Source organism: Oncorhynchus kisutch, linkage group LG11 (genome assembly GCF_002021735.2).
Source record: "Oncorhynchus kisutch isolate 150728-3 linkage group LG11, Okis_V2, whole genome shotgun sequence".
NCBI lineage: Eukaryota > Metazoa > Chordata > Actinopteri > Salmoniformes > Salmonidae > Oncorhynchus > Oncorhynchus kisutch.
Window position 1 is genome coordinate 47,456,682 of NC_034184.2, and position 16,611 is coordinate 47,473,292.

The following is a 16,611-nucleotide window of genomic DNA, read 5'->3' on the forward strand; positions in this document are numbered from 1 at the left end:
GAAGGTTGTGGGTCTTCCAGCAGGATAACAACCCCAAAAACACATCAAAAGCATGCTGGAATTGTTAAAAAAAAGAAACGCTGGACTGTTCTGGAGTGGTCAGCAAGAGTCTAGATCTGAATCACATACATGATCTATGGCGAGAGCTGAAAAAACAGTTGGTGGAGGGCAACCCTCAAACATTGAATGATTAGATATGTTTGCTGCTGGAGAGTGGCCCAAATTTCCAGTAGAAAGATGCATCAAGCTCACAAGAAGCATTTGTTGGCAGTTATCTTGGCTAGTCATTTTGTTCATGCTATTTGTTTTAATAACTTAAGTTAACAAAAATGTAATTTGCTCTGCAATGTTGAAATCCAATAACAATGAGTGGAGACATTTTATTATTTTAATTTCAATTTATTTTAGAATAAATAGGGAATTATTTCAGAAAAGCGCAACTGTTCTTGCTTTAAAAGAAATTGGCAATAAATACAGACAGTGGCTCTAAGCAGAGTTGGTGTCAATTCCATTTAAAAATAGGGGGTTGATTGAAATTCCCTATATATTGGGAATCAAAAGACACTAAAACATAAAGAATGAAGAAAAACAAACGTTCAATTTGGGTTATAACAGTTTAATACATTTGTAGTAAGCAAGCCCAAAAGCCACGTATAAGTTATTTTCTTATTTCTTTGGCATTACCATTTAATTACAGGAACTTTTACAGATTATGCCTTAAATTAATTACAGATTGTGACATTAAATTTACTCTGACAGTCATCTTAGTTCATAGTCGGATGTACAGTGGGGAGAACAAGTATTTGATACACTGCCGATTTTGCAGGTTTTCCTACTTACAAAGCATGTAGAGGTCTGTAATTTTTATCATAGGTACACTTCAACTGTGAGAGACGGAATCTAAAACAAAAATCCAGAAAATCACATTGTATGATTTTTAAGTAATTAATTCGCATTTTATTGCATGACATAAGTATTTGAAACCTTTGTTTGCAATTACAGAGATCATACATTTCCTGTAGTTCTTGACCAGGTTTGCACACACTGCAGCAGGGATTTTGGCCCACTCCTACATACAGACTTTCTTCAGATCCTTCAGGTTTCGGGGCTGTCGCTGGGCAATACAGACTTTCAGCTCCCTCCAAAGATGTTCTATTGGGTTCAGGTCTGGAGACTGGCTAGGCCACTCCAGCACCTTGAGATGCTTCTTACGGAGCCACTCCTTAGTTGCCCTGACTGTGTGTTTCGGGTCGTTGTCATGCTGGAAGACCCAGCCACGACCCATCTTCAATGCTCTTACTGAGGGAAGGAGGTTGTTGGTCAAGATCTCGCGATACATGGCCCCATCCATCCTCCCCTCAATACGGTGCAGTCGTCCTGTCCCCTTTGCAGAAAAGCATCCCCAAAGAATGATGTTTCCACCTCCATGCTTCATGGTTGGGATGGTATTCTTGGGGTTGTACTCATCCTTCTTCTTCCTCCAAACACGGCGAGTGGAGTTTAGACCAAGAAGCTCTATTTTTGTCTCATCAGACCACATGACCTTCTCCCATTCCTCCTCTGGATCATCCAGATGGTCATTGGCAAACTTTAGACGGGCCTGGACATGCGCTGGCTTGAGCAGGGGGACCTTGTGTGCGCTGCAGGATTTTAATCCATGACGGCGTAGTGTGTTACTAAGGGTTTTCTTTGAGACTGTGGTCCCAGCTCTCTTCAGGTCATTCACCAGGTCCTGCCATGTAGTTCTGGGCTGATCCCTCACCTTCGTCATGATCATTGATGCCCCACGAGGTGAGATCTTGCATGGAGCCCCAGACCGAGGGTGATTGACCGTCATCTTGAACTTCTTCCATTTTCTAATAATTGCGCCAACAGTTGTTGCCCTCTCACCAAGCTGCTTGCCTATTGTCCTGTAGCCCATCCCAGCCTTGTGCAGGTCTACAATTTTATCCCTGATGTCCTTACACAGCTCTCTGGTCTTGGCCATTGTGGAGAGGTTGGAGTCTGTTTGATTGAGTGTGTGGACAGGTGTCTTTTATACAGGTAACCAGTTCAAACAGGTGCAGTTAATACAGGTAATGAGTGGAGAACAGGAGGGCTTCTTAAAGAAAAACTAACAGGTCTGTGAGAGCCGGAATTCTTACTGGTTGGTAGGTGATCAAATACTTATGTCATGCAATAAAATGCAAATTAATTACTTAAAAATCATACAATGTGATTTTCTGGATTTTTGTTTTAGATTTCGTCTCTCACAGTTTAAGTGCACCTATGATAAAAATTACAGACCTCTACATGCTTTGTAAGTAGGAAAACCTGCAAAATCGGCAGTGTATCAAATACTTGTTCTCCCCACTGGATATAAATCCATCCTAAAGCAGAGAGTTATGGTTATGAAATTAGATAAATGGTACACTTCAAGAAAAATAAGTTGCAAAAATGTGATTTTTTTCATATGACTGATGAATTACCATTCACCTGCTGTAATCATCCACATTTTTTATCTGGCACATCCAAAAGTGTTATCTGGACATTCAAAAATGCCATCAAATTATTATTATTTAAATCTAAGAGTCCAAGAATCTTATCCCCATTGAGTTACGTTGACATCCAGGGATATGATCCAAGGTCCAAAAGGTCAATACATTCTGTGTTCTAGGTGAATTGGGAACATTTCTTTTTTTATCAAGTTCAATTTATATGCTGAAGGTTTTGAGTCTTCAAGAACGTTCATAACAAGTGGAATAGATCACATTTGACTGTTTTTGTCACTCAGATCAGCGAAAGCAGGAGCTTCCCACTCTGCTTCATTTTGCTGCAAAGTATGGGCTGAAGAAGCTTACCACAGTCCTGCTACAGTGTCCAGGTGCCTTGCAGGCCTACAGCGTGATGAATAGGAATGGAGACTACCCAAATACACTGGCAGAGAGGAGCGGCTTCTCTGACCTGAGACAGTTCATGGACGACTTTGTGGTAAGTCCATTGTTAGTATATTCATTCAGTGATGTGTTTATCTTGTATCTCTCTAGTGTGATCTCAATTTTGGGAAATGCTCTGGATTGCACAACAATGATTTCGAATAACAGCCCCCGGTAAATCTTATTGTGGTAACTTTGTGAAATCATATCTTTAGTGAAGACTAAGACTATGTGCACGATATCTTGTATGTAGGAGACGGCTGACATGCTGAAGTCTCATATCAAAGAGTCCATCTCGGCTGAAGAAGATGAGGATGTGTACGAGTCCACTTCCAACTCCTCTCGAGATATCATCATGAAATATTCCCTAAACCCTGGGTGCCAAGAAGACATCTATGAGTCCATGATGGGGTTAAGCCCAGACTACATGGAAGACCTATGTATGATTAATTACAGGAAGTACCATTTCCCTTTGATGATGATGACGATGATGATGGATTACTATTATCTTTGAATATTTATTTCCCTCAGATGAGGACATGGAGAAGGCATTAGGAGAGTCGCATAACCCAGAAGAAATCATACTTAGAAAATTCTTTCAAGGTAAATTGACAAAATACTAATGGTGGAAACCGATATCGATTATTCAATATGATATTGATATCATTTGATATCGATAAACAGTGCATTTGAAAAGTATTCAGAATCCTTGACTTTTTCCACATTTTGCCTTATTCTAAAATGGATTAAATGTTTTTTTTCCCTCATCAATCTATACACAATGCCCTATAATGACAAAGTAAAAATAGGTTTTTAGACATTTTTGCAAATAAAAAAACTGAAATATCACATTTACGTAGTTATTCAGATTTACTCTGTACTTGTTGAAGCACTTTTGACAGAGATTACAACATTGAGTCTTCTTGGGTATGACGCTCCAAGCTTTGCACACCTGTATCAAATCGGGTTCAAGTCCGGGCTCTGGCTAGGCCACTCAAGGACATTCAAAGACTTGTCCCGAAGCCAGTTCTGCGTTGTCTTGACTGTGTGCTTAGGGTCACTGTCCTGTTGGAAGGTGAACCTTCGCCCCAGTCTGTGGTCCTGAGCAGGTTTTCATCAAGGATCTCTCTGTACTTCGCTCCGTTCATGTTTCCCTTGATCCTCACTAGTCTCCCAATACCTACCGCTGAAAAACATCCACACAGAATTATGCTGCCACCACCATGCTTCAACGTAGGGATGGTGCCAGGTTTCCTCCAGACGTGACGCTTGGCATTCAGGCCAAAGAGTACAATCTTGGTTTCATCAGACCAGAGAATCTTGTTTTTCATGGTCTGAGAGTCCTTTAGGTGCCTTTTGGCAAACTTCAAGCAGGCTGTCATGTGCCTCTTACTGAGGAGTGGCTTCCATCTGGCCACTCTACCATAAAGGCCTGATGGGTGGAGTGCTGCAGAGATGGTTGTCCTTCTGAAAGGTTATCTCATCTAAGAAATTTGGAACCAACCAAGATTCTTCCTATAGCTGGCCGCCTGGCCAAACTGAGAAATCAGAGGGAAGGGCCTTGGTCAGGGATGTGACAAAGAACCCAATGGTCACTCTGTCAGAGCTCCAGAGTTATCCTAACCTTTCAGAAGGACAACCATCTCTGCAGCACTCCACCAATCAGGCCTTTATGGTAAAGTGGCAAGATGGAAGCCTCTCCTCAGTAAAAGGCACATGACAGCCTGCTTGGAGTTTGCCAAAAGGCACATAACAAGATTCTCTGGTCTGTTGAAACCAAGATTGAATTCTTTGCCCTGAATAGGAAGCATCACATCCGGAGGAAACCTGGCACCATCACTACGGTGAAGCATGGTGTTGGCAGCATCATGCTGTGGGGATGTTTTTTAGCAGCAGGGACTGGGAGACTAGTCAGGATCGAGGGAAAGATGAACGGAGCAAAGTTCAGACAAATCCTTGATGAAAACCTGCTCCAGAGCGCTCAGGACCCCGAAGGTTCACCTTCCAACAGGACAATGACCTTAAGCACACAGCCAAGACATCGCAGGAGTGGCTTCGGGACAAGTCTCTTTATTTATCTTTATGTCCTTGAGTGGCCCAGCCAGAGCCCAGAATGGAACCCGATCAAACATCTCTGGAGAGACCTGAAAATAACTTTCTAGAGCTTCAGAGGATCTGCAGAGAAGAATGAAAGAAACTCAGCAAATACAGGTGTGCCAAACTTGTAGCATCATACCCAAGACTCCACTCTGTAATCGCTGCCAAAGGTGCTTCAGCAAAGTACTGTGTTAAGGGTCTGAATATTTAAATGTAAATGTGATATATCCGTTTTAGATTTGTATTAACTTTGCAAAAATCTCTAAAACCTGTTTGTGTTTGTCATTAAGGGTATTGAGTGTAGATTGATGATAGTGTCTGAATATTATCTGAATGCACTATAATTGTCTGCTTATGGGCCCTCAATGTTTGATGGGGTTCTCATTGTCTTTAAACTGGTTGGGTAAGTTGATGTCCCCAGAGCATTCACATCTGGCTCAAGGGGCAATTAACAGTTGTCTAAACTTCACTACAAAATACTGCACTGCATTGTACTGTAATTGGACTTGTGGACGTACTCTTTTTTTTCAACAAATTGTGTGGCTTTTTTAAGGGAAACCTGATGCAGGTGTGGCCCAAGTTGGGGAGCATACAGCTAATGAAGAGCTGGAAGAACCAGAGGGGTTTGAGGAGGAAGACCCTTACAACATGTGTGCTCAAGATCAAATCTATGACACGGTGGACGAGAATGTGACCTATATCCCAGACATTTTAAACCGTCCACCAGCTCCAATTCCGAGACCTGTAACGTTTTCAGAGCCTGAGGACTCCAAGACCTACATCTCAAGAGGTACATGACTGAACAGCACAAGTGTTCTCCAAAGCTATTAGCTAGTGCATAAGTCGCCAAACCAGCGGTGTATTTAAGGTCCAGGTGAATGATTATGCTTTTCACAGTGTTTTCGGGAAATGAAGAATCAAATCCACAGAGGAACCTCAGAGAAGTCCCATCAAACACAGGTACATATCAAATTGAACATCACTTGAGATTTTATTTTCTATGCATTGCACATTGCCCTGAATCACAGCTTCTCCACTAATTAGTTAACAATGTATGTGACTCCAAACCTCCAGTGAGGCCTGTGAGTGACGGAGGGGCCACCTCCTCTTCCCACGACCCCTATGCTGGAATGAAGACCCCAGGCCAGAGGCAGCTCATAGCCTTGCAGGAGAAAGTGAAGGTGGGGGTCCTGAGTGTGGATGATGCTGTGCAGGAATTCAAGACCTGGCAGTTGGACCAGGATAGGAGATCTCAGTCTCTGCGCTATCAACAGGTACAGTAGTAGATTATAGTTAATACTCATATCTCTTGGCAGAACACAAGAAACCAATATTTTCTGTGGCCCGGGCCTAGCTTTTGGGTGTACAATGATTATCTGAAATACTACCTCCACGAATTCAGAAAATATTTTTTTGTCATAGGAAAATCTGAAAAGATTACGAGACAGCATTTCCAGACGCCATAAAGAGAGGGAGAAGATTGGGAAGGAGATTGGTAGGCATATTAGGAGACTTTTCTATACTTTGCCTCTACATGTGACAAGAGCATACTGTATTTTATAGGCTACTTCAACTGCAATTACAGTAGCAGTGAAAAGTTTGGACACACCTACTCGTTCCAGGTTTTTTCTTAATTTGTACTATTTTCTACATTGTAGAATAATAGTGAAGACATCACAACTATGAAATAACACATATGGAATAATGTGGTAACCAAAAAAAGTGTTGAACAAATCCAAATATATTTTATATTTGAAATTCTTCAAAGTAGCCACCCTTTGCCTTGATGACAACTTTGCACATTTCATTTATCAAGCGAAAGTGTACATTTTTTATTTTAATAGCCTTTCCTCTTTGACTATGCCTACAATTATGTCAGTCCATAAGACAGTATTAGTGGTCACATTTGTTCAGTTGTGTAAAGTACTTAAAAACTTATTTGGGATCGGTGTCCATTCCACGGGACAGTTGAGGTAACGTAGGCTAATGCAATTAGCATGAGGTTGTAAGTAAACAAGAACATTTCCCAGGACATAGATATGTCTGATATTGGCAGAAAGCTTACATTCTTGTTAATCTAACTGCACAGTCCAATTTACAGTAGCTATTACAGTGAAATAATACCATGCTATTGTTTGAGGATAGTGCACAATTTTGAACATGAAAAGTTATTAATAAACAAATTAGGCACATTTGGGCAGTCTTGATTGAACAGAAATGCAATGGTTCATTGGATCATTCTAAAACTGTGCATATACACTGAATCCATCGGGTGGCCAAAATCTAAATTGCATCTGGGCTGGAGTTATACATTATGGCCTTTCTCTTGCATTTCAAAGATGATGGTACAAAAAAATACAAAGAAGTTAAAGTAGCCTTTTGTTGTCCCCAGCACAATGTGCTCCTGTGTAATGATCATGCTGTTTAATCAGCTTCTTGATATTCCACACCCGTCAGGTGGATGGATTATCTTGGCAAATTAAAATTGCTCACTAACAGGGATGTAAACTAATTTGTGCAATTTTTTTTTGAGAAATAAGCTTTCCGTGCATATGGAAATATTTTATGCATATGGGTTCTTTTATTTCCCAAACCAGAAGCCGTTGATTGATGGCAGCATTTGCGCAAACTGAAAGCGCGAACCACTGCTTTTAACCAGGGCAAGGTGACCGGAAACATGACCCAATACAAACAGTGTAGCTATTCCCTCCGCAAGGCAATCAAACAAGTATCAGTATAGAGACAAAGTAGAGTCGCAATTCAACGGCTCAGACACAAGAGGTATGTGGCAGGGTCTACAGTCAATCGCGGATTACAAAAAGAAAACCAGCCCCGTCGCGGATGTCTTGCTCCCAGACAGACAAAATTACTTTTTTGCTCGCTTTGAGGACAATACAGTGCCACTGATACGGCCCGCTACCAAAACCTGCGGGCTCTCCTTCACTGCAGCCGACGTGAGTAAAACATTTAAACGTGTTAACCCTCGCAAGGCTGCAGGCCCAGACGGCATCCCGAGCCGCGTCCTCAGAGCATGCGCAGACCAGCTGGCTGGTGTGTTTACGGACATATTCAATCAATCCTTATCCCAGTCTGCTGTTTCCACATGTTTCAAGAGGGCCACCATTGTTCCTGTTCCCAAGAAAGCTAAGGTAACTGAGCTAAATGACTACCGCCTCATAGCACTCACTTCCGTCATCATGAAGTGCTTTGAGAGACTAGTCAAGGACCATATCACCTCCACCCTACCTGACACCCTAAACTCACTCCAAGTTGCTTACTGCCCCAATAGTTCCACATACGACGCAATTGCAACCACACTGCACACTGTCCTAACCCACCTGGACAAGAGGAATACCTATGTGAGAATGCTGTTCATCGATTAGAGCTCAGCATTTAACACCATAGTACCCTCCAAACTCGTCATCAAGCTCGAGTCCCCGGGTCTCGACCCCGCCCTGTACAACTGGGTACTGGACTTCCTGACGGGCCGCCCCCAGGTGGTGAGGGTAGGTAACAACATCTCCACCCCGCTGATCCTCAACACTGGGGCCCCACAAGGGTGCGTTCTGAGCCCTTTCCTGTACTCCCTGTTCACCCACGACTGCGTGGCCATGCACGCCTCCAACTCAATCATCAAGTTTGCGGACGACACTACAGTGGTAGGCTTGATTACCAACAATAACGAGAGGGCCCACAGGGAGGAGGTGAGGGCCCTCGGAGTGTGGTGTCAGGAAAATAACCTCACACTCAACGTCAACAAAACAATTGAGATGATTTTGGACATCAGAAAACAGCAGAGGGAGCACCCCCCTATCCACATCGACGGGACAGTAGTGGAGAGGGTAGTAAGTTTCAAGTTCCTCGGCATACACATCACGGACAAACTGAATTGGTCCACCCACACAGACAGCATTGTGAAGAAGGCGCAGGCGCAGAAATTCGGCTTGTCACCAAAAGCACTCACAAACTTCTACAGATGCACAATTGAGAGCATCCTGTTGGGCTGTATCACCGCCTGTTACAGCAACTGCTCCGCCCACAACCGTAAGGCTCTCCAGAGAGTAGTGAGGTCTGCACAACGCATCACCGGGGGCAAACTACCTGCCCTCCAGGACACCTACACCACCCGATGTCACAGGAAGGCCATAAAGATCAAGGACAACAACCACCCGAGCCACTGCCTCGCATTAACATCTGCTAACCATGTGTATGTGACAAATAACATTTGATTGATTGATTGATTTCAGCTCATGAAACATGAGACCAACATGTTGCGTTTATATTTATGTCCAGTATAAAATCATGATAATGTTACAGTAAAACACTTAAATGGAAATACTTTGAAACATATACTGTATGTACTGTATATATGACATTTAGCTTATTGTTGATGATTGATGCTTATTGTTGATCTTTCCTCTTCCCTGTGAGGTCTGGAGATAAGCGCCCCTTTGCAGAGGAACCTTAACTGGGGCTCGAACATGGCTGTGGAGTGTTCTGTGTATGAACCTGCCCCACAGGTCATGACCGAAACCCCTCCTGTGGCCCGGCCAATCCAGAGAAGCACTTGGAAGACTGGCAGTACCTCCAGCACATCCAGTGAGTCTTATCTGTCATATTCATGTCACTATGATCCTTACGTCAGGATGGCAGTCAAAAATGACAGCTGATGTAGTTTTGATGTTGGATATATTTCAAAATGATGATGTTAGCGTGGATTGTCTTGATCAATAATCTGTTTTAGTAGAAAGATTATTTTATAAGAACTTACTTTTCTTCGCAGAGGTGATGAAATCTGCAACACGCGGTCATTTGTTGTGCTGATCAACTCTGATTATTTCCATATCATCTATGGTCATTATGTCTAAAAGATTAGACCGGTAGCTGCAGTTCTCTCTCCATTATTGTTGCTTTACTCAGCTACTCTCTCTGAGTCGCCTTCATCTGTAGCTATTAATGTGCGCTTAAGCCTACTGGGGGGGGGGGGGGGGGGGGGGGGGGTCATTTCATCCTACTGCAGGCTCTTAACTCTTCAAGAAATTGTTTCACATTTACTTGTCGTGTTTCTTTCCTGAGCGTATAGTTTTGACTTTTACTTTCTCAGGTAGTGGCAGTAACAGACTCAGTACACATAGTAACATGAGCTACAGCAGTGGAACTGAGCCTGAGTTTGAGGTAAGGCCAAATTGTTCTTCAAAGACCAGTTCACCCAACACGCTTCTGGTATATTTCTGTCTTTGTGAATACATGGCTTAGTCAACAAAGCTAAATAGCTTATCCTTATTCCTACATGTAGTTGCTGAGAGACATTAAATCCAATTGAGTCAAATCACTGCAAAAAGCGTTACGTTATAAACACCTTTGTAATTGATCTAAAGCATCTTGATATTTAAAAATCATACTTAGGAAGGCACCATGTACAGTCGTGGCCAAAAGTTTTGAGAATGACACAAAAATGTATTTTCGCAAACTCTGCTGCCTCAGTTTGTATGATGGCAATTTGCATATACTCCAGAATGTTATGAAGAGTGATCAGATGAATTGCAATTAATTGCAAAGTCCCTCTTTGCCATGCAAATGAACTGAATCCCCCAAAAAACATTTTCACTGCATTCCAGCCCTGCTACAAAAGGACCAGCTGACATCATGTCAGTGATTCTCTCGTTAACACAGGTGTGAATGTTGACAAGGACAAGGCTGGAGAGCACTCTGTCATGCTGATTGAGTTTGAATAACAGACTGGAAGCTTCAAAAGGAGGGTGGTGCTTGGAATCATTGTTCTTCCTCTGTCAACCATGGTTACCTGCAAGGAAACACGTGCCGTCATCATTGATTTGCACAAAAAGGGCTTCACAGGCAAGGATATTGCTGCCAGTAAGATTGCACCTAAATCAACCATTTATCGGATCATCAAGAACTTCAAGGAGAGTGGTTCAATTGTGAAGAAGGCTTTAGGGCCCCAAGAAAGTCCAGCTAGCACCAGCACTGTCTCCTAAAGTTGATTCAGCTGCGGGATCGGGGCACGATCAGTACAGAGCTTGCTCAGGAATGGCAGCAGGCAGGTGTGAGTGCATCTGCACACACAGACAGGCGAAGACCTTTGCAGGATGGCCTGGTGTCAAGAAGGGCAGCAAAGAAGCCACTTCTCTCCAGGAAAAACCTCAGGGACAGACTGATATTCTGCAAAAGGTACAGGGATTGGACTGCTGAGGCCTGGGGTAAAGTCATTTTCTCTGATGAATCCCCTTTCCGATTGTTTGGGGCATCTGGAAAAAAGCTTGTCCGGAGAAGACAAGATGAGCTCTACCATCAGTCCTGTGTCATGCCAACAGTAAAGCATCCTGAGACCATTCATGTGTGGGGTTGCTTCTCAGCCAAGGGAGTGGGCTCACTCACAATTTTGACTAAGAACACAGCCATGAATAAAGAATGGTACCAACACATCCTCTGAGAGCAACTTCTCCCAACAATCCAGGAACAGTTTGGTGACGAACAATACCTTTTCCAGCATGATGGAGCACCTTGCCATAAGGCAAAAGTGATAACTAAGTGGCTTGGGGAAGAAATCATCGATATTTTGGGTCCATGGCCAGGAAACCTCCCAGACCTTTATCCCATTGAGAACTTGTGTTCAATCCTCAATATGTGGGTGGACAAACAAAAATCCGCAAATTCTGACAAACTCCAAGCATTGATTATGCAAGAATGGGCTGCCATCAGTCAGGATGTGGCACAGAAGTCAATTAACAGCAGCCAGGGCGGTTTGCAGAGGTATTGAAAAAGAAGGGTCAACACTGCAAATATTGACTCTTTGCATCAACTTTATGTGATTGTCAATAAAAGCCTTTGACACTTATGAAAGGCTTGTAATTATACTTCAGTATTCCATAGTAACATCTGACAAAAAATATATAAAGACACTGAAGCAGCAAACTTTGTGAAAATTTATATTTGTGTCATTCTCAAAACTTTTGGCCATGACTGTACTCTTGTCAATATATTTACAATGTTCTCTGTCAATGTCGCTTTTGTCGATAACCTGATTATTAATTATGCTGTATATTGATTTGATCCATGGAAAGGACACAGTTGACTTCATCCCTCTTCCTCCACGACCCCCAAGGATCGCTGAGTCCGCACCTCTACTTCCTCCCCCCAGAATCCCACCACGACTCCCAGACCGGTAAGCCCACTCTCTGTAGAAGAGAGGCCCTTTCATACGTTCCTGTGTCAGGATCACAGAAACTTCATGCAACTTGATTACAGCAACTTGATTGCATGTTATGGAATTACAGAAAGGCAATATTGCAGGAGTTAAAAGTAGAATCAGTAATATTATACCTTTATTTAACTAGACAAGTCAATTAAGAATTTTTATTTTATTTACAATGACAGTCTAGGAACAGTGGGTTAACTGCTTTGTTCGGGAGCAGAACGACAGATTTTCACCTTGTCAGCTCAGGGATTTGATCGAGCAACCTTTTGGTTACTGGCCCAACCCTCTAACCACTAGGCTACCTGCCACCCCATCATCACAAACAGCAGAGTGACTTCCTGGAGTGGGACATTCTATTCTTTGTGAGAAGGTGTTAAAGTTCACAGCTAGCCATTGTTATGTGAATGAGAGCTGAAACGTACCCAAGGCCTAGCCTTGGCTCCAAGTTAGAGCAGGTCCGCCAGAGCCATGGCCCAGTGAGACAACAAGAAGCCTGAGCCTGAATAAAGCACTGGGGTAGACAGAAATTCACCATCATAGTACTACATCAATATGAGTATTACGGCGGTATAGAATCACAAATGGTCTAATATTGCAGTATAACAACCAATGTTACAATATTAAAATGGGATGTATTAATGTTGTAGTCTAGATAGCAGCTCAACATTAATTTTACCACAACTTACTGTATATTAGGCTACTCATAGAAAGCTTTTATTGTCTAGTTTTATGTTCACTGTATTCATATGAACATTTGCTTCATAAGGCCTTGGTCCATGGTTTCACGTCAGATTCCGTCACTCCTCCGTAAAGCTCGTCCCTAAGCCGATCTGTCTTGTAGGACATGGAGCTCAAACACAAACCGACATTCAAAAGATGAAAGAACAGTACAAAATGTAACAATATCACTGTGCCCTCAAATGACTCTCCAAGAAATAGGCAGAATAACTAGCTAGCTAAATTGTTACAAACGTTGTGACAGTGATTTAGTAGTTTACAACTGTGAGAAAATAAAAACAAACCGGTGGCCATCTCTTGCACAAATTCTGTGCTTGGACGTTGGCTGTGTAGCTAACTGTTGTAGCTAGCTAGCTTACTGACATAGTTAGCTAATTTGTTATCTCTTTCTTTACTAACACAAAAAGCTCGCTTAGCCTGTTTACCTCTTTAGAACCAAATATAATTCCAGAATGCTGCTGTAGATTACTGAGAATTTTCAAGCTAAAGCTAATTTTCTCAAACATTTCAAACAGACAAAGCTCAAAAACAAAGATAAATGACAATTTAACTTGGTATTAAACAGCACAGCCTCTTCTTTAACAGGACACCATTCATGTCAATAGAAATAACACTAATTTTGTCTTCCATTGTGTAAAGACGCAATCAAAAAACTATTAACACTCAACACAACAAAAAAAATTGAGTATTTCAATTGAAGTAAATTTGACTAAATTACTCACTGAAAATGTGCCAAGTATAATATGCTATATTTATAAATATTATTTACATATAAATAAAATAATTATCCAAAATGTTACCAGAAAGTATATTCAGAAAGTATTTCAAAACCCACACAAAGTAGGCTATTTGATTGACAACAATTCTTACTTCTGTAACAATGTAAAAATGTAAACAACTATTCAGAGACTATTTCAAAATGTAGGTAAACTCTCAATAAGATTTAGTACAGAGCAGGTCTGACACAAAATGTAGAAAGAGTAGCCTACTTTGACAACAATTCAGTGGATGCAACAAGTATTAGATAGAGACCGATAAAGAGAGAAGATACAAAACACAACTGTTCAAAGGTAATAAAATATTAAATTCATATTTCACACTGTCACTGTAGTGTTTCCCTTTAGCCCACAACATGTCATGGAACTTCTGAAAGCATGGCCCCATCCTGAAAAGTGGCACAGAACACGTAGAGCACCCAAAGGAGGTTTCTATACCCACTCTTTGCCCTGCATCCATTTGGGATGCACACCACACAACCTCTCTTGCGACCTTCAAACTTCACCTGCTTTCAAATTAGTTACAACTCGGTCCACATGCCTTGGTGCCACACTCTTGGCTCCCCTCTTCCTACCACTGTAGCCATATCCCAAAGTGAATGCCCAAGCTGCATTTTTAATACCTTCATGGACCAGCGCTTGCGGTTTCTGGGAAGGGGCCTTTGCAGGGTCCACCACACAATGCATTTATGATGGCAATATTGAGCATCCAGAAACACATACTTCCACCATTGTGCACCCAACATTGTAATAGCTCAATAGCTCCTCAAGCTCTGGAAAAGATATTCAGTTGAAGTCGGAAGTTTACATACACCTTAACCAAATACATTTAAACTCAGTTTTTCACAATTCCTGACATTTAATCCGAGTAAAAATTCCCTGTCTTAGGTCAGTTAGGATCACCACTTTATTTTAAGAATGTGAAATGTCAGAATAATAGTAGAGAGAATGACTTAATTCAGCTCTTATTTCATTCATCACATTCCCAGTGGGTCAGAAGTTTACAGACACTCAATTATTATTTGGTAGCATTGCCTTTAAATTGTTTAACTTGGGTCAAACATTTCGGGTAGCATTCCACAAGCTTCCCACAAGAAGTTGGGTGAATTTTGGCCCATTCCTCCTGACAGAGCTGGTGAACAGTCAGGTTTGTAGGCCTCCTTCCTCGCACACGCTTTTTCAGGTTCTGCCCACAAATTTTCTATGGGATTGAGATCAGGGCTTTGTGACGGCCACTCCAATACCTTGACCTTGTTGTCCTTAAGCCATTTTGCCACAACTTTGGAAGTATGCTTGGGGTCATTGTCCATTTGGAAGACCCATTTGCGACCAGGCTTTAACTTCCTGACTGATGTCTTGAGATGTTGCTTCAATATATACACATCATTTTCCTGCCTTATGACGCCATCTATTTTGTGAAGTGCACCAGTACCTCCTGCAGCAAAGCACTCCCACAACTTGATGCTGCCACCCCCGTGCTGCAAGTCTCCCCCTTTTTCCTCCAAACATAACGATGGTCATTATGGCCAAACAGTTCTGTTTTTGTTTCATCAGACCAGAGGACATTGCTCCAAAAAGTACGATCTTTGTCCCCATGTGCAGATGCAAACCATAGTCTGGCTTTTTTATGGCGGTTTTGGAGCAGTGGCTTCTTCCTTGCTGAACGGCTGTATTGACGCTTTGCCTGTTTGAAAGGATGGTTTTTCGGAGTGCATAGCGGGATTTCTTATAATCTTCCGGGTTAGAGTCCCACTCCTTGAAAGTGGCAGCTCTAACCTTTAGCTCAGTGCGGATGTTGCCTGTAATCCATGGCTTCTGGTTGGGGTATGTACATATGGTCACTGTGTGGACGAAGTCATCGATGTACTTATTGATGAAGCCAATGACAGATGTGATGTACTCCTCAATGCCATTGGAGGAATCCCGGAACATATTCCAGTCTGTGCTAGCAAAACAGTCCTGTAGCTTAGCATCTGCTTCATCTGACCACTTTTTATTGATCTAGTCACTGGTGCTTCCTGCTTTAGTTTTTGCTTGTAAACAGGAATTAGGAGGATGGAATTATGGTCAAATTTTCCAAATAGAGGGAGAGGGAGAGCTTTGTATGCATCTCTGTGTGTGGCGTATAGGTGGTCCAGAGTTATTTTACCTCAAGTTGCACATTTAACATGCTGATAGAAATTTGTTAAAACTGATTTAAGTTTCCCTGTATTAAAGTCCCCACCTACTAGGAGTGCCGCCCCTGGGTGAGCGTTTTCTTGTTTGCTTATGGCGGAAATACAGCTCATTCAATGCTGTCTTAGTGCCAGCCTCTGACTGTGGTGGTCTAGTGGAATGCCTTATTATCACCTGAATATTGACTCGGAGTAGCAGAACTACTTTCGAGCTATCCCATTACCCTTTGCAATATACGAGACAGATCAGTGCAGGCGGAATTGACGCGCTATCTGACATAAGACAATGGCCTTGGTCATAATGCAGTTTGAATGTCTATGAGCAGTTATTAGCGCCCAATTTCTCCATTGTAATGCATTTCTCATAAGGAGTTAAATATGTATTATGAAGAGGGTATTCATATGCAGTGTTACCATATATTCTCAGTACTTGTAATGAAACAGGTCTGGGTATATTTCTGTTGATAGTTCTGTGAATTTTGCATCTCAAACTAAATTATTTGGGTAATCCGAGTTGATGTGCATTTTAAACTGCCAACCACAAAACCAACCCGACCCTAATAATTGTCAAAGAACTGCCCTCGTGGGTCTTTAATGACCTAGATGTAAGTTTAACTGTGTCATAGGCTATATGTTGAAATGTAAAAAAAATAAAAAAAACATGTCCAGTTACTGCAGCTGACATTATGACTGTT

At 42.0% G+C, this 16,611-nt stretch overlaps 1 protein-coding gene across 3 annotated transcripts in view; it reads left to right on the forward strand.

The window, feature by feature from the left end:
* pik3ap1 (phosphoinositide-3-kinase adaptor protein 1) overlaps positions 1–16,611 on the forward strand; it is a 30,778-nt gene that overhangs the window by 13,172 nt on the left and 995 nt on the right. For all 3 annotated transcript variants that reach the window (XM_031835868.1, XM_031835869.1, XM_031835870.1), the window contains exons 7-16: positions 2,774–2,970; positions 3,169–3,355; positions 3,447–3,518; positions 5,566–5,802; positions 5,910–5,972; positions 6,087–6,286; positions 6,435–6,507; positions 9,444–9,611; positions 10,117–10,187; positions 12,095–12,195. In XM_031835868.1, coding sequence (XP_031691728.1) covers positions 2,774–2,970; positions 3,169–3,355; positions 3,447–3,518; positions 5,566–5,802; positions 5,910–5,972; positions 6,087–6,286; positions 6,435–6,507; positions 9,444–9,611; positions 10,117–10,187; positions 12,095–12,195 — 1,369 coding nt within the window. The remainder of the gene's footprint in view (positions 1–2,773; positions 2,971–3,168; positions 3,356–3,446; positions 3,519–5,565; positions 5,803–5,909; positions 5,973–6,086; positions 6,287–6,434; positions 6,508–9,443; positions 9,612–10,116; positions 10,188–12,094; positions 12,196–16,611) is intronic.